This window comes from Suricata suricatta, chromosome 3, assembly GCF_006229205.1.
Source record: "Suricata suricatta isolate VVHF042 chromosome 3, meerkat_22Aug2017_6uvM2_HiC, whole genome shotgun sequence".
NCBI lineage: Eukaryota > Metazoa > Chordata > Mammalia > Carnivora > Herpestidae > Suricata > Suricata suricatta.
Genome location: NC_043702.1, coordinates 71,005,245 through 71,031,814, shown reverse-complemented (window position 1 = coordinate 71,031,814; position 26,570 = coordinate 71,005,245). Strand labels below are relative to the sequence as shown.

Here is a 26,570-nt window from a genome sequence, read left to right as displayed (position 1 = left end):
CCAGAAGTGGAAAAAGCCAACAATGGACTTTCCCCAAGCAGTAGGGTCAGATCTATAAAACCACTTCCCAGTCCCGTGGGACTTTATTCATTGCATTTATACTTATAACCCCCATGAGTATAAGTGGACATGCTTGGACATCATTCATCCCATTTATACTCACAACTCCCAAGTGAGGAAAACAGATCAGACCAGCCCATTACTCTCACTTCACAGTTAGGAACACAGATCAAGAAAAAATAATCATAAACAAAATTCAAATTTTCTGATACCACATTCAAGCTGGAAATCCTCCTCATAGGACCCTGGAAATTGTTACCAGACTTAAAAAAGCAAATTCAGTTTTACAAATTCATTTTGTGCTTCTATTGTTACCATAATAAAATGCTTTCTAGAATGCAGATCTTTTTCATATGGTAAAAAAAAAAATCACTTTTTGACTTGAAAACCTTTTATTTAATTTATACAAATAACTACTAAATACAAAAAGTAGATTAAAACAAAATAGTTATTTTTTTTCTGGCAGAGTTTAAATGCACATAATGGATAATTCCGAAGAAAATGCATTTTCCCCACAGCGTTCAGGACTAAAATTCTACTGAAATCTTTGCTTCTAAATCAGTAATATATTCGGTGGTGTCACATGGGTAATGGCTAAATACATTTCTGCATATGAACTGAAAAAAGTTACAGTCTACACACATACAAATGTGAAGCACTTAAAATGTGAATTTAACTGATAATAAAAGAAAATGTCCATTTCAGAGTATAGTGTTAAAAACATTTCAGTAATAAAATCATAAGACCACATAAAAATAAGCTTTAACATATGCACGGAGCAGTTTTGTAAAAACTGCTGAGTGCACAAGTAATAAATAATTTGCAAAGTTGTGTATAAACAATTCCTAATGTTCAGCATCATTGTAAACATCCGCACATGTGTAAAATGCAGCAAAGTCTGACATTACATTTTGTTTTGCCAAATTGAATTCCTATTATCCAAAGACAGACCAGTGGAGTACACAGCCAACGTTTTGGCAAGTTGGGTCTTTAAAATTAAGAGTAACAGTGCAAGTAAGGAATGCAAAGAATTCCTAGTGCAATAAAGAAGAGAAGCACAGGCAATATTGCTGATAAAAATTCACCACCTCCGTGAGTTTCCCATGGGGAGAGTCTAGGAGACTTGTGAAGGATCTGCGAAGCCACTGTCTTAATGCCCAGATCTCTTTTAGGATTTCTCTGTGTTCCTCCAGTTCCCCTACCTTTGCAACAGCGTCTGTCCCACATTAGTCTCTGTAGTGTGAACAGTTTGTGAAATGCCCAGTTCACGGTCTGTAAGCGAGGTTGGGGTGGTTTTGGTGTCTCCCCCGCACGCGGCTGGGTAGAATGTCTGCCTCATCAAAGCAGCCATTTACGGAGGGAGACAGATGGATTCTGTTCTGATGGCCTGATGGTCAGGCCAGCATTAGGTCCCAGCTGGACAATGACAATGACAAATCTTCCTTTTTGACACCGTGGAAATGTCAACAGTCCGTTTTCAATTTGTCTAGGGAATTATCAATTTTGGTCAAAGTCTTTTTGATCCGCAGAGCTGTGAGTCTTGCGGATGGATTCTGATACCAGCATTCCTTCATCAGCTTGGCCAGAGAGGTTAGTGTCTGAAGAGAGAAGAAACAAAAACCACAGTGAAAAAGTGGCTGTTTTGTGGCCCCAGAAACTGGGTGGAGGTTTAAGCGATATTCCAGCCATCTCCTTTAAACAAATCATCAAGGCCCTGACCACTGGATAAAGGAGGCTCTCTTGAGTTTCATGAACTCTGGTCTTTGGGCTCCTTCACCAGCTGACTTTGAAGTAAATTACAAGGGACCGGCTGGATCCCCTGATGTTTCATGTTTGCTAATAGACACTACGCTACCCCTGAGTTAATAATGAAATCTGCAGATGGAGTCATCTCTCCATGTTTCAGAATGACTAATCCCAAAGGGAAGCAGTAAGAAGCTTCAGCTGAACAGCTTCTGTTTGGAATTTCAGACATACAGTAATGGAGTTCATCTCTTGTTTTACTTGTGAAACTGCAGTCCTGGGGCTAGTGACATAGTGAATCTCCAAACTCCTGGAGTTAGGCAATAGTAGAAATTCTCGTGAATATTATCATTTATTAGCAAGATCAATCAGAATGCTCTTTCAGCAATGAGACTGTTTTGTGAACCTACTCAACTAGGTCTAAGGCCCTTCTACATAAAATACAGAAAGCAATACCTGAGGCAGATCATTCAGGAATATGTTATTTGCTTGCTCTTGATTTTCACCTAGTAAAAAGGTGAAGATAGTTTTAGAACTAAGAAACTGACACTCTTACCGGGTCTGAGAACCATCTATTGGGTATGTTTGGCCTCTGTTGATCCACACAGACCACCTTTCTCATATCTTCAAAACTTGGGTCGTTGGGAACCACATCATAAAATGGTGGCTTGTAATCCTCCACAATACCTGCACACGTGGACAAGAATTGTGTTAGTTAGCAAGAGAGTAGCAGTTTCCCCCAGGATTTTACTGTTTGGTGCCACAGATTATTATGCGGTACGAAAAAATACTGAACACCTTCCTCACTTCACGGTGATTCTGAAAGCTACAAAGTAAGTGGAGAACAAGGTGATAAACAATTATTCTTCCTCCAAGTCTCTGTAGAAATTCTGTTAGAAGAAAACGTGGCAACTACTCCTGTAATTACAATGTTGACAAAATGCTCCAAGAGTGTATAAAAACAGCTCTGTGATACCCAAAATGTAACCGTGGACAAAATTCCTCTGCTGATCAAAAAGAGACAACATTCTGGTACAAGATGGTGACACTGGAATATCCTCACTCCTCTCTTTCATGGACACCCCAAATCTACACCTATTTATAAAGCAATTCCTCGTGAAGAATCAGGGGCTGAATGAAGACCACAACAAAAGACCACGGAGAGAATGGCAAGAGAGATGGAGACAAGGCAATGAAAAGAACCCTGATTCCCAACATTGTTGAACTACAGCAGGTAGAGATAGTACTGATGGACCACAAACAGTTTGGTCTACTCGGGGCACAGAAAAAAACTGCCACAGCTTAAAAGATCAACTAGAATATAAAATATCCAGCCCTATAACTCCACCAAATGCCAGGGGATATGCTGGAACTCTCTCTCAGTCAGGGGCTGGTGAACACCACTGCTTAGGTGCCCCCCTGTCCCAACCTTCATGGTGCAGACAGGAGCAGGGTCTGGGCACCATTGCCAGGCTACTGCCTCAGTGAGCTGCAGGCCCACAGCCTAGCCCAGTCTCCGCCATCCACCAAGGCAACCACTCTGCAGCACATACTGAACCCCTGGTCAGTGCTTATTATGGCTCCAGCCCTCTGGCTAACCTACCCAAGAACACTCCAGATCCACATCACTTAGGCTCCAGACAACTTACCAGGGTACCACCAGTACACAAAGCCCTGGAGTCCCAAACCTGCACCTGTTTAAGCTCAAGCTAACCTAATAGGGTGCCCTCTTCATGTAGCCCAACACTTTAACTCCAAATCCTTGCCTTGCCAGGATTCTCTCTGTAGGAGTACCCTGGGATATCATGGCTTACAGCCACTTAGTCTTCCTGCAAGGATGCCCTCCATGTGGAAAGCCCTAGGACCCCAGAGCTGGCACCCTCTGACAGGAGAGCCCCAAGACTTCTCATGACCAGTTCAGCTCTGGCCATCCAATCAAGGCAGCCTCAGCACAGACCAGACAGAGCTCTGGACAGCCAACCAAAGTAACCAGACACAGCCTCGCAGGGGGGGCCATAAAACAAACCATCCCTTCAAATTTAGCTATTCTCCCTAATTCATACAAACACTGAAAGCCAAGCAAAATGAAAAGACAGAGGAAGATACTCCAAAAGAAAGAACAAGACAATATCTCAGAGAAAGAAATAAATGAAGTGGAAATAAGTAATCTACTTCAGAATGTGTTCAAAGGGATGACCATAAAGATGCTACCAAACTGGAGAGAAAAATGGATAAACTCAAGAAGAATTTCTACAAAGAAAGAAAGAACCAATCAAACTTGAAGACACAGTACCTGTAATGAAATCTATATTAGAGGGAATCAACTGCAAATTGGAAGATGCAGAAGAATGGATCAATGATCTACAAGACAGCAACCAATCTTTGTACTGTTGAATAAGAAAAAGAAAAAAATTATAAGTTAAGGGATCTCTTAGACAATATAAAAAAAAGTCTACATTATATGGGTCCTAGAAAGAAAACAGAAGGGGGCAGAAAACTTATTTGAAGAAATAGCAGCTGAAAACTTACATAACCTGGGGAAAACAGACTTCTAGGTCCAGAAGCCCCAAAAGTCCTAAACAAGATGGAAACCAAGAAAATCCACACCATGACACGTGATAAGTAAAATGTTAAAGAGTAAGTATAAGGACAGAAGCAAACAGTTACATAAAAAGGGAAATGCCATAAGGCTATCAGCTGATTATTCAGCAGAAAGGAGTAGCATGAAAGGAATAGCATGATATATTCAAAGTGCTAAAAGGAAAAAAACAAAAACAAAAAACATCTTTTGAAGCCAAGAAGGATTTAAAGATTTCTCTCCTTAAATTCTAAATAATAACCTTGTTGGCAAAGAGTCACCAGGCAAAAGTTAAGATTCATCACTACTAAATCGACTTTATAAGAAATGTTAACAGGACTTCTTTAAGTGGCAAAGAAAAAGGAGAAGAATAGAAGAAAATTATGAAACTTGATGATTATTTTAAATATGATACTACATATAAATCTCATGGTAAATACAAAACATAAACCTATAATAGTACACAAAAAATTCAAAGCCAAGCATAATACTAAAGAAAGCCATCAGTCACAAGGAAAGAGATCAAGAAAAGAAGATCTTTATTTTTGAGAGAGAGACAGCATGAGCAGCGTAGGGTCAGAGAGAGCGGGAGACACAGAATCTGAAGACAGGCTCCAGGCTCTGAGCTAGCTGTCAGCACAGAGTCCGACGCGGGGCTTGAACCCATGAACCTAAGATCCTGACCTGAGCCGAAGTCGGATGCTTAACCGACAGAGCCACCCAGGCACCCCTCTTTTAGTTTATTTTTATTTAAATTCAAGTTAGTTAACATGTAGGGTAGTACTGGTTTCAGTAGAATAACCCAGTGGTTCATCACATCCACAGAACACCCAATGCTTATCCCAACAAGCGCCCTCCTTAATGCCCATCACCCATTTACCCACTCCCACACACCTCCTCCACAGCAATTTTCAGTTTGTTCTCTGTATTTCAGAGTCTCTTATGGTTTGTCTCTCTCTCTGTTTTTATCTTTTCTTTCCCTTTATTTTCCCTATGTTCACCTGTTCAGTTTCTTAAATTCCACATGAGTGAAATCATGCATTTCTTTCTCTGACTTATGTTACTTAGCATACTACCCTCTCATTCCTCCACGTTGTTGCTGAGGGCAAGGATTCATTATTTTTTATTGCTGAGTAATATTTCTGTGTGTGTGTGTGTGTGTGTGTGTACACACACATCATTATCCATTCATCAGTTGAAGGACATTTGTGCTCTTTCTAAAATTTGGCTATTGTTAATAACACTACTATTAACTTGGGGTGCATGTGCCCCATTGAGTCAGCATTTTTGTATCCTTAGGATAAGTTTCTAGTAGTGCAATTGCTGGGTCATAGGACAGTTCTATTTTTAATTATTTTGAGGAATCTCCATACGATTCTCCAGAGTATCTGCACTGGTTTGCATTCCCACCAACAGTGTAAAAGTGTTTCTCTTTCTTCACATCCTCACCAACATCTGCTGTTTCCTGAGTTGTTAATTTTAGCCATACTGACAGGTATGAGGTGGTATCTCATTGTAGTTCTGATCTGTATTTCTCTGATGATGAATGATGTTGAGCGTCTTTTCATTTTTCTGTTAGCCATCTGGATGTCATCTTTGGAAAAATTCATGCCCATTTCTTCACTGGCTTATTTGTGTTTTGGGTGTTGAGTTTGATAAGTTCTTTATAGATTTTGGATACTAACCCTTTATCCAATATGTCATTTGCAATTATCTGCTCCTATTCCATTGGTTCTCTTTAGTTTTGTTGTTTCCTTTGCTGTGCAGAAGCTTTTTACATTAATGAGGTCCCAATAGTTCATTTTTACTTTTGATTTCCTTGCCTCCAGACACATGCCTAATAAGAAGCTGCTGTAGCTGAGATCAAAGAGATTGCTGCCTATTTTCTCCTCTGGGATTTTGATGGTTTCCTGTCTCATATTTAGGTCTTCCACCCATTTTGAATTTTTGTGTGTGTGTATGGTATAAGAAATTTTAGTTTCATTCTACATGTCACTGTCCAGTTTCCCCAGGACATTTGCTGAAGAGACTGTCTCCTCCCACCCCCAACCCCGCTGGTTACTCTTTCCTGCTTTGTCAAAGATTACTTGGCCATACATTTGTGGGTCCATTTCTGGGTTCTTTGTTCTGTTCTGTTGGTCTATGTGTCTATTTTGGGGCCAGTACCATACTGTCTTGATGATGACAGCTTTGTAATACAGCTTAAAGTCTGGAATTGTGATGCCTCCAGCTTTGGTTTCCCTTTTCAACATTACTCTGGCTATTCAGGATCTTTTCTAGTTCCATACAAATTTTAGAATTGTCTGTTCTACCACTGTGAAGAACACCAGTGTTATTTGATAGGGATTGCATTGAATGTGTAGATTGCTTTGGGAAGTAGCAACATTTTAGCAATATTTGTTCTTCCAATCCATAAGCATGGAATGTTTTTCCATTTCTTTGTGTCTTCTCCAATTTCTTTCATAAGCTTTTTTCAGTTTTCAGCATTTAGATCTTTTACCTCTTTGATTAGGTTTATTCCTAGGTATCTTATGGTTCTTCATGCATTTGTAAATGAGATTAATTCCTTGATTTCTCTTTCTGCTACTTCATTATTGGTGTATAGAAATGCAACCAATTTCTATACATTGATTTTTATATCCCATAACTTTGCTGAAGTCACATATCCATTCTAGCAGTCTCTGGATGGAGTCTTTCAGGCTTTCCATGTGGAGTATTGTGTCATTTGCAAAGAGTGAATGTTTGGCTTCTTCCTTGCCAATTTGGATGACTTTCTTCTTTTTGTTGTCTGACTGCTGCGGCTAGGACTTCCAGTACTGTGCTGAACAACAGTGGTGAGAGTGGCCATCCCTGTCATGCTCCTGACATTAGGGGGAAAGCTCTCAGCTCTCCCCACTGAAGATGATATTACCTGTGGGTCTTTCATACCTGGCCATTATGATGTTGAGGTATGTTTCCTCTAAATCTACTTGTTGAGGGTTTTTTTTAAATCATAAATAAATGTTATACTTTGTCAAATGGTTCTTCTGCATCTATTAAAATGATCATAAGGTTCTTATGCATTCTTTTATTAATGTGGTGTATCACATTGATTTGTGAATATTGAACCAGCCCTGCAACCCAGGAATAAATCTCACCTGATCATAGTCATAATTCTTCTAATGTAATGTCAAATTTGATTTGCTAGTATCTTGTTGAGAATTTTTGCATTTAGTTTCATCAGGGATACTGGCCTGTAATTCTGCTTTTTAGTGGGGTCTTTGGTTTTGGAATCAAGGTAATGCTGGCTTCATGGAATGAGTTTGGAAGCTTTTCTTCCATTTCTATTTTTCTGGAACAGCTTGAGGAGAATAGGTATTAACTCTGCTTTTAATATGCAGTAGAACTCCCCTGGGAAGTCATTGGGCCCAAGACTATGTTTGTTGGGAGACTTTTGATAACTAATTCCGTTTCTTTGCTGGTTGTGGGTCTGTTCAAATTTTCTATTTCTTCCTGTTTGAATTACAGTAGTGCATGTGTTTCTAGGAATTTGTTCATTTCTTCCAGATTGTCTGCATATAATTTTTCATAATATTCTCATAATTGTATTTCTGTGGTGTTGGTTGTGATCTCTCCTCTTTCATTCATGATTTTATCTATTTGGGATCTCTCTTTTGCTTTTGTGAGAAGTCTGGCTAGAGGTTTATCAATTTTGTTTATTCTTTCAAAGAACTAGCATTTAGTTTCATTGATGTGCTCTACTGGCTTTTGTTTGTTTCTAAATCATTTATTTCTGCTTTAATCTTTATTTCCCTCCTTCTGCTAACTTTCAGCTGTATATGCTGCTCCTTTTCTAGCTCCTTTATATGTAAGGCTACATTGTATATTAGAGACGTTTTCTGCTTCTTGAGATAGGTGGAAATTGCAATGTATACTTTTCCATAGGACTGCCTTTGCTGCAGCCCAAAGGGTTTGGACTGTCATGTCTTCTTTTTGATTTATTTCCATGTATTTTCTTAAGTTTCCTAGTTATCACATTCGTTCTTTAGTAGGATGTTCTTTAACCTGCATGTATTTTGAGGGCTTTCCAAATTTTTTCTTGTGGTTGATTTCACGTTATAGCATTGTGTTCTCAAATATGCATCATGTTCTGAAAATAAGCATGGTATGATCTCGATCATACCTCAACCTCCTGTTGAGGGCTGATTTGTGACCCTGTATGTAATTTATTCTGGAGAATATTTTATAAGCACTTGACAAGAATGTGTATTCTGCTTTAAGGATGAAATGTCTTGAATATATCTGTTAAGTCCATCTGGTCCAGTATCCATCAAAGCCATTGTTTCCTGGTTGAGTTTCTGCTTAGATGATCCGTCCATTGCTGTAAGTTGGGTATTAAAGTTCCCCACTATTATGGTATTAATGAGTTTCTCTATGTTTGTTATTGATTTATATATTTGGGTGCTCCCAAGTTAAGACATAAATATTTTTATAATTGTTAGATATTCTTAATGGATAGACCCCTTAATAATGATATAATGCCCTTCTTCATCTCTTGTTAGTCTTGGTTTTAAAGTCCAGTTTGTCTGATAAAAGTATGGCTATTCCAGCTTTCTTTTAACATCCCTTAGCAGGATAGATGGTTCTCCATCCCCTCACTTTCAACCTGCAAGTATTAGATGTAAAATGAGTCTCTTGTAGATAGCATATGGGATTTTTAAAAATCCATTGTGATACCTATGGTCTTTTGATTGAAGCGTTTAGTCCACTTACATACAGAGTGATTAATAAAGGTATGAATTTAATCCCATTGTGTGACTTGTAGAGGTGGTGTTTCTGGTGATGTTCTCTGGTCCTTTCTACTCTTTGTTGCTTTGGTCTTTGTTTTCCCCTCCACTCAGAGAGTCCCCTTAAAATTTCTTGCAGTGCTGCTTTAGTGGTCACAAATTCCTTTAGGTTTTGTTTGAGAAATTCTCTCTCTCCTATTCTGAATGATACCCTAGCTGGATAAAGAATTCTTGGCTGCATATTTTTCACATTTGGTACATTAAATATTTCTTGTGACTCCCTTCTGGTTGCCAAGTTTCAGTGGACTGGTCTGCTACTACCATTATGTGTTTACCCTGATAGGTTAAGGCCTGTTTGTCCCCTGCCACTTTCAGAATTCTCTATCTTTCACTATGATATGTCATGGTGTTGCCCTGTTTTTGTTAATTTTGAAGGAAGTTCTCTATGCCTCTTGGACATAGATACCTCTTTGCTTCTCCAGAGTAGGGAAGTTCTCAGCTATCATTGGTTTAGGTAACCCTTCTTCCCAGGACCCTTCTTCTTCTTCCTCTTCTTCTTCTGGGACTCCCATGATGCAGATATTGTTTCATTTTATGGAATCACTAAGTCTCCTCTTGTGATTTAATAATTTTCTTTCCCTCTTTTTTTCACTTCATTATTTTCCATAATCTTTTCTTCTATGTCACCTCTCCTCTGCTTCTTCAATCCTCATTAGGACTGTATCCAGTCAGTACTGCCTCTCAGCTACAGCATTCTTTTAATTTCAGTCTGACTAGTTTTTAGGTCTTTGATCTGTGCAGTAAGGGTTTCTCTGGTATATTCTGTGCTTTTTTCAAGCCCAGCTAGTAGTATTATGACTGTTGTTCTAAATTCTTTTTCAGATATATTGCTTGTGTCTATTTTGAGCAAGTTCCTGGCTGTGATTGCTTCTTGACCTTTCTTTTGGGGAAAATTTATCTTGTCATTTTGGCTAAGTTTCTATCTTTTGCATGCTCTAGAAACTTACGTTTCCTGAAACTGAGATACTGCATTAAATAGGGGTCACAAACTGTCTAGAGCCTGGCACTTCAGGAAATGTTTCTGGTGTGTGCTGTGTGCACTCTGTCACTGCATTTGGGCTGCTCATTCCCACTGAGAAGTCCTCCTTGCTTGCAGTGGGGAGTGTTTGGACTTTTAATTAGATGTGCTTTAATTTCTTTTGTTGGGATAGCCTGATCCCAAAAACAAAAAAGGAAAGGGAATAAAAAAAAACCCCAACCAGAGAATCAAAAAGCTACAAGGCTGATTCCAAAAAGAGAAAGAATTTAAAAGACTAATCCAAAAGAGAGAAAGAGAGAGAGAAGGAAATGAAAAAGAAAACAAACCCCCAAGAAACTATGATTCCAAAAGACAAAATAGGAAAAAGAAAAATTAAGCCTGGCCTGATTTCCTCTTATGTAAACTCAATGCTGCACTTTCTCAACCCCTCTTTGTCTCCCTTTTGAAAGGGTTCCCTTCCTCTCTGGAGCACCACTGTTTTTCTCTTAATTCACTTCCATGCACCTCACCTGCCACACTATCTCCCTCCAACAGTGGAGATCTTTCTGCCACTCTGTAGATCAATTTCCTGGGTGCTCCAAGTGATCTAACCTCAATATAGCTGTGTTTGAGGAATGAGGAAAGCCCAGGGTCCTCCTACTTCTCTGCCATCTTAACTCCTCCCCTCTCAGCAATTACTTTAAATGTAAATGGTCTAATTGCTCCAATCAAAAGACATAGGCTTGCTTTTTTGATCCATTTGATCACTCTATCTATATGCTGCCCAGAGACTCACTTAAGACACATACAGAAAGAGATATTCCACACAAATGGAAGCCAAAACAACAAAATGGAAACAAAGACTGTAACAACAAAGAAAAGCATTACATAATGATAGAAGGATCACTCCAAGAGTATATAACAATTGTTGGGGTGCTTGGGTGGCCCGGTTGAGTATCTGACTTCAGCTCAGATCATGATCTCCTGGTTCTTGAGTCTGAGCCCTTCATCAGGATCTGTGCTGACAGCTCAGAGCCTGGAGACTGCCTCTGATTCTGTGTCTCCCTCTCTCTCTGCCCCTCCCCTACATGTGCCCAATATTGGAGCATCTAAATACATCATGCAAATATTAACAGACATAAGGAAGAAACTGACAGTAATACACTAATAGTAGAGGACTTACTACCCCACTTACATCAATGAGTACTAATCCAGGCAAAAGATCAACAAGGAAATAGTGGCTTTGAATGACATATTAGACAACATGTTCTTAACAGGTATATATAGAATATTCCATCCAAACACACCAGAATACACATTTGTTTCAAGTGCACATGGAACCTTCTGTAGGGCAGATCACATTTCAGCCCACAAGTTTGGTTTGATTTCAAAGTCAATTATAAAAAAAAAAAAAATCTGTGGAAAAACGCAAACAGGTGGAGGCCGAAGACAGTACTAACAAATGAACAGCCCAACAAAGAAATTAAATAAAAATGAAAGCACAATGGTCCCAAATCTTTGGGATACAGCAAAAGCAGTTATAAGAGGAAATTATATGGCAATACAAGCCTACCTTAAGAAACCAGAAAATTAGAAAAAGAATTAACCCAAAATTAGTAGAAGGAAGGAAACCGGGACAATCAGAGAAGAAATAGCAAATAAAAGATCAATGAAACCAAGAGCTGGTTCTCTTAAATATCAAGGAAATTAATAACCTTTTACCCAGACTCCTCAAGAAAAAGTGAAGACCCAAATAAATAAAACAGACCACAGAAATACAAAGTGAAAAATTATATGCCAACAAATTGGACAAGTTAGAAGAAAAAAGTCTTAGAGACCTCCAACTTCCAAAACTCAAACAAATAGAAACCTGAATAGACCAATTACTAATAATGAAACTGAATCACTACTCAACAGATTCCCAAAAACCAAAGTCCAAGACAAGATAGATTTACCAGTGAATGCTAGCAAGCATTCAAAGAGCTAATATCTCTTCTCCTCAAGCTATTCCCCCCAAAAATAAAGGAGGAAGGGAAGCTTCTAAATACATTCTACAAAAACAGCATTACCTTGATACCAAAACCAGTCAAAGACACTACAAAAAAAGAAAACTCTAGGCAAACATCCCTGATATAATTAGATGAAAAGTCCTGAAGAAAATATTAACTGCTTTCAAAAACACATTAAAAGGATCTATTTCAGGGATGCAATGATGGTTAAATATTCACAAATCAAGGTAATATACCACAATAACAAAAGATGAAAATCAAACGGTCATCTTGATAGATATTGAAATTTGTCAAATGCTTTTTTCTATATCTCTTCATGATAAAAACTCTCAAAAAGATTTTAGAGGGAATGTACCTCAACATAATATAGGCTATATATGACAAACTCAGAGGTGGAAAAAAAAAAAGCTTTTCCCTTAAGATCAGGAACATGACAACGATGTTCACTCTTATCATCTTTACTCAAAATAGTACTAGAAATGGAAAGAAAAAAAAAGGAATTAAAGGCATGCCAATTGGTAAGGAAAAAATGAAACTGTCACTATTTGCTAATGACCTGCTACTATACACATAGAAAATCCCAAGGACCCCACAGAAAACTCTAGACTCCTTCAAAAAACTATTTGAGTGGATAAATGAATTCAGTAAAGTTGCAAGACACAAAATTAATTTACAGAAATCTGTTGCATTTCTATACACTAATAAAGAGTCAGAGAAAGAAATCAAGGAAACAGTTCCATTTACAGTTCCACCAAAAAGAATAAAGTACCAAGAATAAACTTAACCAAGAAGGTGAAAGACCTGTATAAAAACTACAAAATTGAAGATGACATAAAGACATATCATACCCGTGGATTATAAGACTATTATTAAAATGTCCATACTACCCAAAGCAATGTACAGATTCAATACAATCCCCATCAAAATAACAATAGCATTTTTCACAGAACTAGAACAAATAGTCCTAAAATATGTATGGAACCAAAAAAGACCAGGAATAGCCAAAGAAATTTTAAGAAAGAAGAACAAGGCTGGAGGTACCACAATCTCAGCTTTTAAGATCTATTACAAAGTTATAGTAATCAAAATAGAATGGCATTGGCACAAAAGTAAACACATGGATGGAAGCAGACAGCCCAGATATAAAGCAGACCAGAATATATCATGGGAAGACATTCTCTTCAATAAATGGTAGCTGGGAAAACCGGACAGCCTTGTGTAAAAGAATGAAGCTGAACCACTTTCTTTCACTATACACAAAAATAAACTCAAAATGAATTAAAGACCTAACTTTAGGACCTGAAACCATAAAACTCCCTAATCTCTTGGACATTAGCCTTAGTTACATTCTCCTAGATAGGTTTCCTCAGGCTATAAAAATGAAAGGAAAAATTATTAGGACTACATAAAAATCTTTTGCACAGAGGAGGAGACCATCAACAAAACAAAAGACAACCCAGTGAATGGGAGAAGATGTTTACAAATGATATATCTGGTAGGGGTTAATGTCTAAAATATATAAAGAACTTAGGCAACACCAAAACAAACAACAATCCAATTAAAAATGGGCAGGGGACCTCAACAGACATATTTCTAAAGACCTACAGATACCTACCTAACACACATGAAATGATGCACAACATCACTAATCATCAGTAACATGCAAATCAAAACTACAGTCAGATAACACCTGACACATGTCAGGATGGCTAGTATCAATAACAACTATGGGCAAGGATGTGGAGAAAAAGGCACCCCGTGCGTTGTTGGTGGGAATTTAAGTTGGTACAACCACTAAGGAAAGCAGTAGAGAGGTTCACCCCCAAAGTTAGAGAGATGTCATATGACCCAGTAATTCCAGAATTGGTTATTTACCCAAAAAAAAAAAATAAAAACACTAACTCAAAAAGACATACGCACCCTATGTTTATTGCAGCATTATTTAGAATAGCCAAGATACAGAAGCAACCTGTGCCCCTCGATAGACAAATGAAGAAAGATGTGGTATACTCACCTCTCCCTCTCTCTGGAATACTACTCAACCATTAAAAAAAAAATGAGATCTTGCCATTTGTGACAATAAAGAAAATTTCATTTATATGGAAAGACAAAAGAAATGAACAAAAAGCAGAAACAGACCTGTGAACACGAACTGGTGGCTGTAGCAGGAAGGGAGTGGGGAAAGTGAACACAGAGTGGGAGGCACAAACTTCCAGTTGAGGGAATGAAGGTCAGAGAGGACGAGCAGTGCTGGACAAGCACTGCATGGTGACATGGTAATGACACTTGTGGGGAGCATGGAGCAGAGAGGAAGGTTGTGAAACCCCTATGGTGTAACCCTAAAACTAAAGTAACATTGCCCACTATACTTCGATTTTTTTTTAAAAAAGAGACAAGATCTCTGAAGAGTGCATGAATCTGGTGGTTTCAGATCACACCCAGAAATACATAGCTAATCCATGACCATCATCAAAATATTTCTGTTATAAAATAATTAAGGGAAATCACTGCTATGAAATAATTCCTCCCATTGGGAGAATGCAAATAATGTAAAATATTCATTTTCTCACTCACTCTATGGGCAATAAGCAACCTCAAACTGCCAGACATATTTGCCAGCTTGATGGCTCTCTTATTTACTCTCAGGCTGAAGGCACAAAAGAAAATGTAGATGACAGAAGAATGGCTGAAAAGGATGAATTCTCCCCTTCCCCGGGCCAATATGAAAGTAGTTCATTTCAGTTTACCTTCTACCCCAGTATGGTTTCCAACGCCTTAGAAACCCCTTTTCCCCAGAAAAACTACTCTTCTTTGTGAAAGAAATTGATGTAATTTTACAGATAGAGAAATGTAAAACTTCATCCCTTAGAATTAGAAAATGGATTCTTCCCCTTAAAGAGAAGACACCAATGAAATTCATTTTTCTCCTGCCATCAAAGGCTCATTTTCTTCTGTTCCTAAATACCTAACAAGTCATTTGAGAAAAAGAGAGAAAAACTGAATAACTTTTCTCACAGTCTTCTAATTCCCACAGGCCACCTTAACATCTTCAATCCCCCTTTAATTGCTCAGAGAAATTAAGTGCAAGAATTCATTTCACAAACCCTACAAAAGAATATACCATTTATGCAGAAGGAGAGCCATGATGATATGAACATGTTAAAAAAATCCTACGGCTTAAATTTCATAGATTCGACTAAGTTATACTATATTCCATGTTTTCACAGTAACATAAAAATAAATTTCTGGGTGAAAACGTTTAAATCTAGATAACCTGTCCACACTGCAAAACTGCATTTGTAAACTGTATTAGTCAATGGATTAAAACCTTTACTGGCAAAACATAAACCACTGCTTTCAGAGGATTTGTGAGCCCCTCTCAAAGGCCTTACCTCCTCCTCTAGTGAGGGGTCTCATGAAGCTTTCAAATAAAACTATTTTCTTCTACTACTAAGACACACCACACAAAATACAACTGGACATGGACAGGTAAGGTCATTTATACTTTTTTTTAGGGGCCACCTGAATTTATAGGTCATAGTAAGAGATGAGCCCTTTACTATCTCTCCATTTCTGGGAAAGAGAATACCTTTAGTAGTGTACTTTACCTTCTTAAAATCTAGCATAATAGTATTACTGTTTGCATTCGCTTAGCCAGCTATTTGGGATAATTTGCCTGGGATAATAGCTTGGGAAAGGCTAAGTGGGCTTTTTTCTATAAAAGCAAAAAAAAAAAAAAAAAAAAAAAAGGCATAAGTGAATTTTTAAAACATGGAACCTACTGATCTCAAGCAACAAATTTCACTATGCAAAGCCGAAGTGTTCCCTTGTGTTTATATTACCCATACTTTAATCTTATTAACTGTCCTATGTTTTAACAAAAGGAAAGAAATTTAAAAAGAAAGACCATTTAACTGATTGTGCCTGGAATTTAGTCACACCTCCCTTTCTCCAACCACTGGTCAATTGTTGATGGTTTCCATATCATTGTGTAGAAGCATGACCAGTGCCAAATAAATCTGGGGTTAAACTCTTGGCAGTCACATGGAACTCCTCTGGTCAAAGAAAGCAATCATTTCAATCAACTGAAAATACATTATGTGCCTACTGTATGTGGGACACCATGTTAAATGCTGAGGACCATATAAGTGTAAGACCTGCTCTTGTCTGTCAAGGAACTCAGAATCTAGTGGAAGATGGTGACAAGCCCTTCTTTCCTTAGATAATGGAAATCTTTTAAACAAACAAACAAACAAAAAAAACCCCTCAAGAATGTTTTTTACCCACTACTATCTTTGCCTTTCAAAATATATTTGTACATGTTAGTTCCTAAATTGACACACATAGTTTAAGGGATCAAAATGGTTATTGAGTCAGAGGTTGTGCTTGGCACTGAAGGTACAAAAATAAATGCTGGTAATGAGAACCATATTAAGGGGAAAGGGAAAAACGAGAAATTACAAACTAGCATTAGCAGAAAGAGCATGGAAAAGGTGCAGGGAGATGGTACTCAGCAAGTCTTAGAGGAAAAAAACAGCTGTGTGGTCTAAGTATCAGATATAATTGGGTGCATCAGTAGGTCTTCCGGGAGCTAGGGCTTGGGCAGACCTTCAAAGATCAGGAGTTTACAAGGCAGGGAAGAAGAGGGGATGAGAAACACGGCAGGGGACATTGATGGCAGAGATGGTGGTGATGAGGACACAGACAAGGGGTCACAGAGGATCCTCACTTGTTGGAAAGACGCAGGAGAATTCCCTGTGGCTGAAATCAGGTGCACGTAGAGGTAGGGATAGCAAGAGGTCAAGGACAGACTAAAATGATGTGTTGTCAAAGTAGGAAGTTACTTACAAATGCTCCTCATTTCTGCCAGTGATCTGGGGAGTCAGGCAAAAAAGTGAACTCTAAGTCCTTTTAAGACATCACTCAATGAACAACTGCCAAATTATGAGCCAGCAGAGGAGAGCAGGAAAAGTGACTAAAAATGCAAAGTACTTTGGGTGCCAAATGAGTGATGTGCACGACAAAGGGCACAGGAACACAGGGCACAGGAGGACGGAAAGCAGCAGTCAAGGAAGGATGAACTGAGCCAGGCCCTGCCTTCCCGTGAAAGGTGGCTGGCGTGACTCAAAGGGCCACAAGAAAGGAATCAGAAATTATTCATAACCTACTCCCCCACAACCCTTGGCATATGCATCTGATTTCTGCACTAATTTTTTTTTCCCCCGGGCATATGTCTATTTGGAACTTTCCCATTCTGTGGGGCAAATACATCTTTACCAACCAATTGCCCTACCATTCCTTTGCTGCATGGTTCTGAGGAAACCCCTTAATTGCCACGCCTTGGTTCCAACACCTTTACACATCACAAAGCTGATACACGGACTAATACTGACCAAAAATGCCAGAGTTGCATTTTAGACCATTCTCTGGAAAGAAAGCTGCCTTTGTGATCCTCCCCACCAAAGCCTTAGAGTTGGGTACCATCTTGTCCCCCCTTTGAGAGCTGTCTCTGGGACCTACAGGTATCTCTGTTTTGAAGCCTCCCCTGCTGTATATCCCATTAACCCCTGCAAAATCCTTAGAAAAACTGGGGGAAAGCTCATTCTGTCTCCATGGGATTGTGCTCACGCGCCACCACACTGCTCCTTCACGTATCTGGCCGTCAGCCACACCACAATGGCTTGCAGCTCCAGCACTAGGGCACCTTTACGATTCCCCATGGTGCTTCCTTCTGCCCAGGATACCAACTGTCCTCACTATCAGATTTTATTTCTCATTCCCACCCACACCTCCACCCAGACTCATCCAACCGACTAGCTCTTATTCATCTCACTTCTGACTCAGTCATGCTTCCTATCTTCCAAGAAGACCTTCCCACCTTGCTCCCACAATCCCAGGCCCCCGGACAAAGTCAGTGTCCTCCCTATGCTCAATCACCTCTCTGTACATCTCAACCATAGTGGCTTCATCTATTAAGGAAATATTAAAGAGGCAAATTATATGTTTTTGCTCAACTGCATCCCAGAGCCTAAAAATACTTAGTATATTATATACACTGCATATATATTGCTTGAGTGAATGTTGACTATATATCCTCAGCCCTTATCTAAAACCCTTGAGATTAGTTGTGTTTGCACAATTTGGAATATTTTACATTTTAAAGACCATAAGAGGCACACACCATATTTATGTGGCATGCTAGCAGAGTCTGAGGGATACCACACAACCAAACACACTTCTGTAGTGAAATATATGAATAGTCCCACTTAATGGGATAAAGGCTATAAATAGACTCGTGCCAATTGAGTCACGTCTGACGGCTAAACGAATTCAGCTCATAATCCCTTATGGACCAGGCTATTCCCTGAACAATCTGAAGGTAAGGTGAAGAGACATCAGGGGATATGAGAATCACATAGATTACATCACAGTCATCCTTTCCTTTAGAAGAAAAACCTGAGGACCACACAGGAAAACTACCTGTCCAAGTTCACAGATAATTAATGGCAAAGCTAAACTAGCATCCAATGCCCTGTTTATATTCTAGAATTCCTCCCAACAAGTCAACAATGACATAATAAAATATGCTTCTCTGCATTAATCTCATGTCACAGTATGCTCGCTTTGCTGTCCTCCAGCTTGGGTAGTCACACTGAAAGCCAGGTAACAGGCGAAGAGACCATAGTCCCTCGTACCTACCTCCATACAGAGAGCTACTGTTCTCAGTTAACTCCTACAAAAATTCTGAAATCTTTCGGAGACAGACGGCAGAGCACGGCCCGCGCAGGGCAGCTGTACAGGTTGGCACAGGCCCTTGGAGGGCTGAGCGCGAACCGGCAGAGCCGAGGGGAAGAGAAGGAGAGGCTGAAACGAGACCTCAGCCGGCAGCTGAGAGACAAACTTTCCATTTGTAGCCGCTGCGCGTGGCGAGAGAAATCGGTCCCCCTCACGGGCTTGTTCTCCTGTGGGCCCGGGCTACCCACCTCAGGTGGAGCCAGGGAAGGGCTGGCTCTCCAGTCCCCCTGCGCAGTCCCGACCAGAGAGCCCATCATTTGGACGGTGGCGGAAGCACTAAAGTGTATGGACTAGGATTTGGAAACCTGGTGGAACTTGGAAAACCAAAACAATTTAAACTGCCCGTGGCACCGGGAGATTGGACTCAAAAGAGTGGCTGGCCACGCATTGTCTGAGACGGGCTTTCAGGGCCACCACTCTCCCTGCATTCATTAAGGCGGGGCCTCAGAGAGCAGCCCCAGAGACCGACCTACCCACACTGAACCACGCCCATCCGCGCTGGAGAGCTGGATTCTTCTTTTCTTACTATTTTTACTTTTTTCATTTTTTTTCTTTTCCCACTACTTTTATTTTTTAATTTTTATATTTTCCCCCTTGTTTTCTCTCTTCTCTTTTCCTATTTCCTCCTTTTCTCCCCCGACCCCCCGGAGTCTGAGAAAGACCAACATTTATGCACTGCGGTGATTAGATCAATTCTCTTACCATCCAGATATTTTCCCCTTATCTCATTCTTATCTCTCCCCCTCCCCGCCACAGGTTTTATGCTCTCAGACTATGTTTATTATTGGCTGTCTCTTTCCCCCTGGCTTCTTTTTTTCTCCTTTCTTGTCCTCTCTTTTCTTTCCCACGCCTATTTTTCCTTTCCCATTTGGTTTGTTTGTTTACTGGATCTATCAGTGCATTTGCATGCTTGTGTTCCCTGTGTGTTTGTCTATTTTCCTTTTCAGGGCTACCTCAAGAAACAAGCCAAAGCACACATGGTGGAAAGCCCCAAATATCACTGAGTAACGAAATATATTAATTACAGGCATACCAAGAGAAACTGAGAGACACCATTAAAAGGACATCTCCTGAAATGACAGGCCCTGGACAGTCAAAGAGCCTCCTTTAATAGAGCAATACTAACAGGTGCACAGTGATAACAACCTTTTAAAACTGACAAGAGACAGAAAGCTAGCCAAAATGACAAAACGAAAGAACTCTCCTCCAAAAAAATTCCAGGAAGAAATCACAGGGGGCGCCTGGGAGGCTCAGTTGGTTAAGCGTCCAGCTTCAGCTCAGGTCATGATCTCACGGTTCGTGGGTTCGAGCCCTGCATAGGTCTCTGTACTGACAGCTAGCTCAGAACCTGGAGCCTGCTTAAGATTCTGCGTCTCCCTCTCTCTCTCTGACCCTCCCCTGCTCACGCTGTCTCTCTCTGTCTCTCAAAAATAAAAAACATTAAAATAAAAATTTTTTTAAAAATCACAGCCACAGAACTACTCAAAACAGACTTAAACAACATAACTGAACAAGAATTTAGAACAACTGTCATAAAATTAATTGCTGGGCTTGAAAACACCATCAAAGAAACTACTGATACACAGACTAGGGACCTTCAAAAGGCTATAAATGAGGTGAATAATAAAACGGAGGTTGCCAATGCACGGATTGAAGAAGCAGAGAGGAGAATAGGTTGAATTAGAAGACACAGTTATAGCAAAAGAGGAAGCTGAGAAAAAGAGAAAAATTGATAGAGGAGCAGGAAAGGAGAATTAGAGACCTGAGTGATAGAATCAAACGGAACAATATGTATATCATAGGAGTTCCTGAAGAAGAAGAAAGAGAAAAAGGTCCTGAAGGGGTGCTTAATCAAATTATTGATGAAATTTTCTCCAATCTGGAGAAAGAGAAAGACATTAAAATTTAAGAGGCATATCCAACTCCCCTAAGACATAACCTGAACCGACCTTCAGCACGACATATCATAGTGAAACTGGCAAAATATAAAGAGAGAATTCTGAAAGCAGCTAGGGATAAAAGTGCCCTAACATACAAATGGAAACCTATCACAGAGGTTACAGACCTATCTAACGAAGCTTGGCAGGCCATAAAGGAATAGCAGGAAATCTTCAATGTGATGAACAGGAAAAATATGCAACCAAGAATCCTTTATTCAGTGAGCCTGTCATTCAAAATAGGAGAGACAGAGGTGTTCCCAAATAAACAAAAATTAAGAGAATTCATCACCACCAAACCAGCCCTACAAGAAATCCTAAGAGGGACTCTATGAGAGAAAAGTAGCAAGGAATATAAGACACCAGAGACATCAATACAAACATGAACTCTACAGAGAACAAAATGAAACTAAATGCACATTTTTCAATAACACCGAATGTAAATGAACTGAATGCTCCAATCAAATGACACAGAGTAGCAGAATGGATAAAAAACCAAAATCCATCTATTTGCTGTCTACAAGACACTCACCTTAGACCTGAAGACACCTTCAGATTGAAAGTAAGGGGATGGAGAAATATCTACCATGTGACTGGACACCAAAAGAAAGCTGGAGTGCCCATACTTAGATAAACTGGACTTTAAAGTAAAGGCAGTAACAAAAAATGAAGAAGGATATTATATAATAATAGGGTCTCTCCATCAGGAAGAGCTAACAATTATAAACATGTATGTGCCGAATTCGGGAGCACCCAAATACATAAAACAATTAATCACAAATAAACAATCTTATCAATAAGAATGTGCTAATTGCAGGGGACTCCACTTACAACAATGGATAGGTCAACCAGACAGAAAATCCCTAAAGAAACAATAGACCTGAATGGCACACTGGAACAGATGGAATTAATAGCTATATTTAGAACTCTACATCCTGAAGCTCGGGAATTTACGTTTTTCTTGAGTGCTCATGGCACATTCTCCGAGACAGATCACATACTGGGGCATAAAGCAGCCCTCCATAAATATAAACGAATAGAGATCATACTATGCACACTTTCAGATCACAATGCTATGAAACTTGAAATGAACCACAGGAAAAAGTCTGGAAAACCTCCAAAAATGTGGAGGTTAAAAACCACCCTACTGAAGAATGACTGGGTGAACCAGGTAATTAGGAAGGAAATTAAAAAATATATGGAAACAAATTAAAATGAAAATACAACAATCCAAACTCTCTGGACAGCAAAGGCAGTCCTAAGAGGAAAGTTTATTGCAATCCAGGCCTATTTTAACAAACTAGACAAAGTGCAAACTCAAAATCTAACAGAGCACCTAAGGAAACTAGAAAGGGAGCAGCAAGAACACCTCAAACCCAGCAGAAGAAAAGAAATAATAAAAACCAGTGCAGAAATAAATAATATAGAATCCAAAAAAACAGTTGAAAAAAAAATCAATGAAACCAAGAGCTGGTTTTTTGGAAAAAACAAAATTGAAAAACCTCTAGCAAGGCTCCTCAGAAAGAAAAGAGAGAACACCTAAATAGACAAAATTATGAATGAAAATGGATCTATTACAACTGATCCCTCAGAAAACAAACAATCATCAGAGATTACTATGAAAAATTATATGCCAACAAACTGGACAACCTACAAGAAATTGACAAATTCCTAAATAACATACACTACCAAAACTCAAATGAGAAGAGATAGAAAATCTTAACAGACCCATAACCAGTGACAAAATCGAATCAGTTATCAAAACTCTCCCAATGAGGGGTGCCTGAGTGGCTCAATTGGTTAAGTGGCTGGCTTTGGCTCAGGTCATGATCTCACAGTTTGTGGGTTTGAACCCCACGTCAGGCTCTGTGCTGACAGCTAGCTCAGAGCTGGGAGCCTGCTTCAGATTCTGTAACTCCCTCTCTCTCTGACCTTCCCCTGCTCATGCTGTCTCTCTATGTCTCTCAAATAAAAAACTTAAAAAACTTTTTTTAAAATCTCCCAACAAATAAAAGCCCAGGACCAGATGGATTCCCAGGGGAGTTCTACCAGACATTTAAAGCAGAGTTAACGCCCATCCTTCCCAAGTTATTCCGAAAAATAGAAATGGAAGTAGGACTTCCAGACTCATTCTACGAGCAAGTATCACCTTGATTCCTAAACCAGAGACCCAAGAAAAAAAGAAAACTATAGGACAATATCCTTAATGAATACAAATGCAAAAATACCCAACAAAATACTAGCAAATTGAATTCAACAGTGCATAACAAGAATTATCCATCATGATCAAGTGGGATTCATTCCTGGGCTACAGGGCTGGGTCAATATTCACAAACCAATCAATGTGATACATCGCATTAACAAAAGGAAAAATAAAAACCGTATGATCCTGTCAATAGATGCAGAAAAAGCATCTGACAAAATACAACATTCCTTCTTAATAAAAACCCTCAAAACAGTCGGGCTAGAAGGAACTTAAACATTATTAAAGCAATTTATGAAAAGCCCACAGCTAGTATCATCCTCAATGGGGAAAAACTGAGAGCTTTCCCCCTGAGATCAGGAACACGACGGGGATGTCCACTCTCACCACTGTTGTTTAACATAGTGCTGGAAGTCCTAGCATCAGCAATCAGACAACAAAAGGAAATAAAAGGCATCAGAATTGGCTAAGATGAAATCAAACTTTCGCTTTTTGCAGGTGACATGATACTACTCTACACGGAAAACCTGATCGACTCCACCAGAAGCCTTCTAGAACTGATCCATGAATTCAGCAGAGTCGCAGGCTACAAAATCAATGTACAGAAATCAGCTGCATTCCTATACACCAAAAATGAAGCAACAGAAATAGAAAACAAGAAATTGATTCAATTCACAATTGCACGAAAAACCATAAAGTACCTAGGAATAAACCTAACCAAAGATGTAAAAGACCTGTATGATGAAAACTATAGAAAGTTTATGAAAGAAATTGAAGAAGACACAAAGAAATGGAAAAACATGCCGTGCTCTTGGATCGGAAAAATAAACATTGTTAAAATGTCACTATAACCCAAAGCAATCTACACATTCAATGCAATCCCCCTCAAAATTGCACCAGTATTCTTCTAAAGCTAGAACAAATGATCTTAAAATTTGTATGGAACCACAAAAGACCCCGAATAGCCAAAGTCATATTGAAGAAGAAAACCAAAATGGGAGGCATCACAAATCCCAGACTTTAGCCTTTACTACAAAGCTGTCATCATCAAGACAGTATAGTATTGGCACAAAAACAGACACATAGACCAATGGAATAGAATAGAGAATCCAGAGCTGGGCCCACAAATGTACGGTCAATTAATTTTTGACAAAGCAGGAAAGAGTATCCAATGGAAAAAAGACTGCCTCTTTAGCAGGTGGTGCTGGGAGAACTGGACAGCAACATGCAGAAGAATGAAACTAGACCACTTTCTTACACCATACACCAAAATAAACTCCAAATGGCTGAAGGACCTGAATGTGAGACAGGAAACCATTAAAACCCTAGAGGAGAAAGTAGGAAATAACCTCCTTGACCTCAACGGCAGCAATTTCCTACTCGACACATCCCCAAAGGCAAGGGAATCAAGAACAAAAATGAACTATTGGGACCTCATCAAGATAAAAAGCTTCTACAATGCAAAGGAAACAATAAAAAAAACTAACAGGCAACTGACAGAATGCAAAAAGATAGTTGCAAATGCCATATCGGATAAAGGGCTAGTACCCAAAATCTACAAGGAACTCACCAAACTCCATACCCGAAAAATGAATAATCCAGTGAAGAAATGGGCAGAAGATTTGAACAGATACTTCTCCAAAGAGGACATCCAGATGGCCAACAGGCACATGAAATGATGCTCAGCATCACTCAGCATCAGGGAAACACAAATCAAAACCACACCGAGATACGACCTCATGCCAGTCAGAGTGCCTAAAATGAACAAAGCAAGAGACTATAGATGCTGGCGAGGGTGTGGAGAGATGGGCACCCTCTTACACTGTTGGTGGCAATGTAAACTGGTGCAGCCGCTCTGGAAAACAGTGTGGAGGTTCCTCAAAAAACTATCGATAGAACTCCCTTATGACCCAGCAATAGCACTGCTGGGGATTTACCCAAGAGAGACAGAAATGCTGATGCATAGGAGCACATGTACCCCAATGTTCATAGCAGCAATGTCATCAATGGCCAAAACATGGAAAGAGCCTAAATGTCCATCACCTGATGAGTGGATCAAGAAGATGTGGTACATATACACAATGGAATACTACATGGCAATGACAAGAAATGAAATCTGGTCATTTGTAGCAAAATGGATGGACCCAGAGGGAGTCATGCTAAATGAAATAAGTCAGGCATAGAAAGACATACCATATGTTGTCACTCATAGGTCTAACAGGAAAAACCTAATAGGACACCATGGGAATGGGAAAGGTGGGGAAAAGAGTTGGGGAGAGGGAGTGAGGCAAATCATGAGAGACTTTTGAATGCTGAGAACAATCTGAGGGCTGAAGAGGGAGGGGGTAAGGGGGAGGGGGGATGATGGTCATGGAGGAGGCACTTGTGGGGAAGAGCACTGGGTGTTATATGGAAATCAACTTGGTAATAAACTAAAAATTTTTTTTAAAAATGGAAAAAATTAAAAAAAGAAAATGCATGAAATAACAAGTGCTGTTAAGGATGTAGAGCAAAACCCTCATGCACTATGATTATGGGAAACAGTGTGCATATTCCTCAAAAAAAAATTTAACAGAGAAATACCATCCAATACAGTAATTCCACTACTGGGTATTTATCCCAAGAAAACAAAACTATGAATTCAAAACAGTATATGTACACCAATATTTATTACAGCATTATTTACAATAGTCAAGATATGTAAGGAATCCACACATCCGTTGATAGATGAATGGGTAAAGACTCTACGTGCACGTGCGCGCACACACACACACAGGTGCACAATGAAATATTACTCGACCATAAAAAAGAGTGAGATTTCACCATTTCCAACAAAATGGATGGATTTAGAGGGCACTACACTAAAATGAAGAGAGTCAGGAAAAGACACATACTATATGAATTTATTTACCATAGAATCAAAAAAAAAAAAAGAACAAACAAAAAGCAGAAACAGACCCATAAGTACAGAGAAGAAACTGGTGAGTACTCTAGGGGAAGGGGGTGGGGCAAAATGGGTGAGATGCAGGTAAAAGCGACTAGTTATGGAATGAATAAGTCACAGGAATGGAAAGTACAGCAAAGGGAATACAGTCAGTGGTATTGTAATAGTGTTGTATGGTGGCGGTTGCTACAATTATGTGAGCACAACATAATACACACTTGTTGAATCACTATGTTGTGTACGTGCACCTAATGGAACATTGTATATCAACTAGACTTCAATAGACTTAAGTTTGAAAAACTCCAATGAAAAGAAAAAGATCGATAATAGTAAAAGTACCATTTGGATATGGGAAAAAATTTTTTTTTATAATAGTTTATTGTCAAATTGGTTTCCATATAACACCCAGTGCTTCTCCCCACAAGTGCCCCCCACCATGACCATCACGCCCTCCCTCACTCCCCCTCCCCTTTCAGTCCATGGTTCGTCTTCAGTATTCAGTAGTCTCCTTTGATCT

At 39.3% G+C, this 26,570-nt stretch overlaps 1 protein-coding gene across 2 annotated transcripts in view; it reads right to left on the bottom strand.

Annotated features, from left to right (window-relative positions):
* Positions 1–433: 433 nt before the first annotated feature.
* Positions 434–26,570, bottom strand: part of ACVR1 (activin A receptor type 1) — a 143,459-nt gene continuing 117,322 nt past the window's right edge. For both annotated transcript variants that reach the window (XM_029934543.1, XM_029934544.1), the window contains exons 10-11: positions 2,360–2,490; positions 434–1,658 (exon numbers count right to left, since the gene is read on the bottom strand). In XM_029934543.1, coding sequence (XP_029790403.1) covers positions 1,524–1,658; positions 2,360–2,490 — 266 coding nt within the window. In that variant the 3' untranslated portion in view covers positions 434–1,523. The remainder of the gene's footprint in view (positions 1,659–2,359; positions 2,491–26,570) is intronic.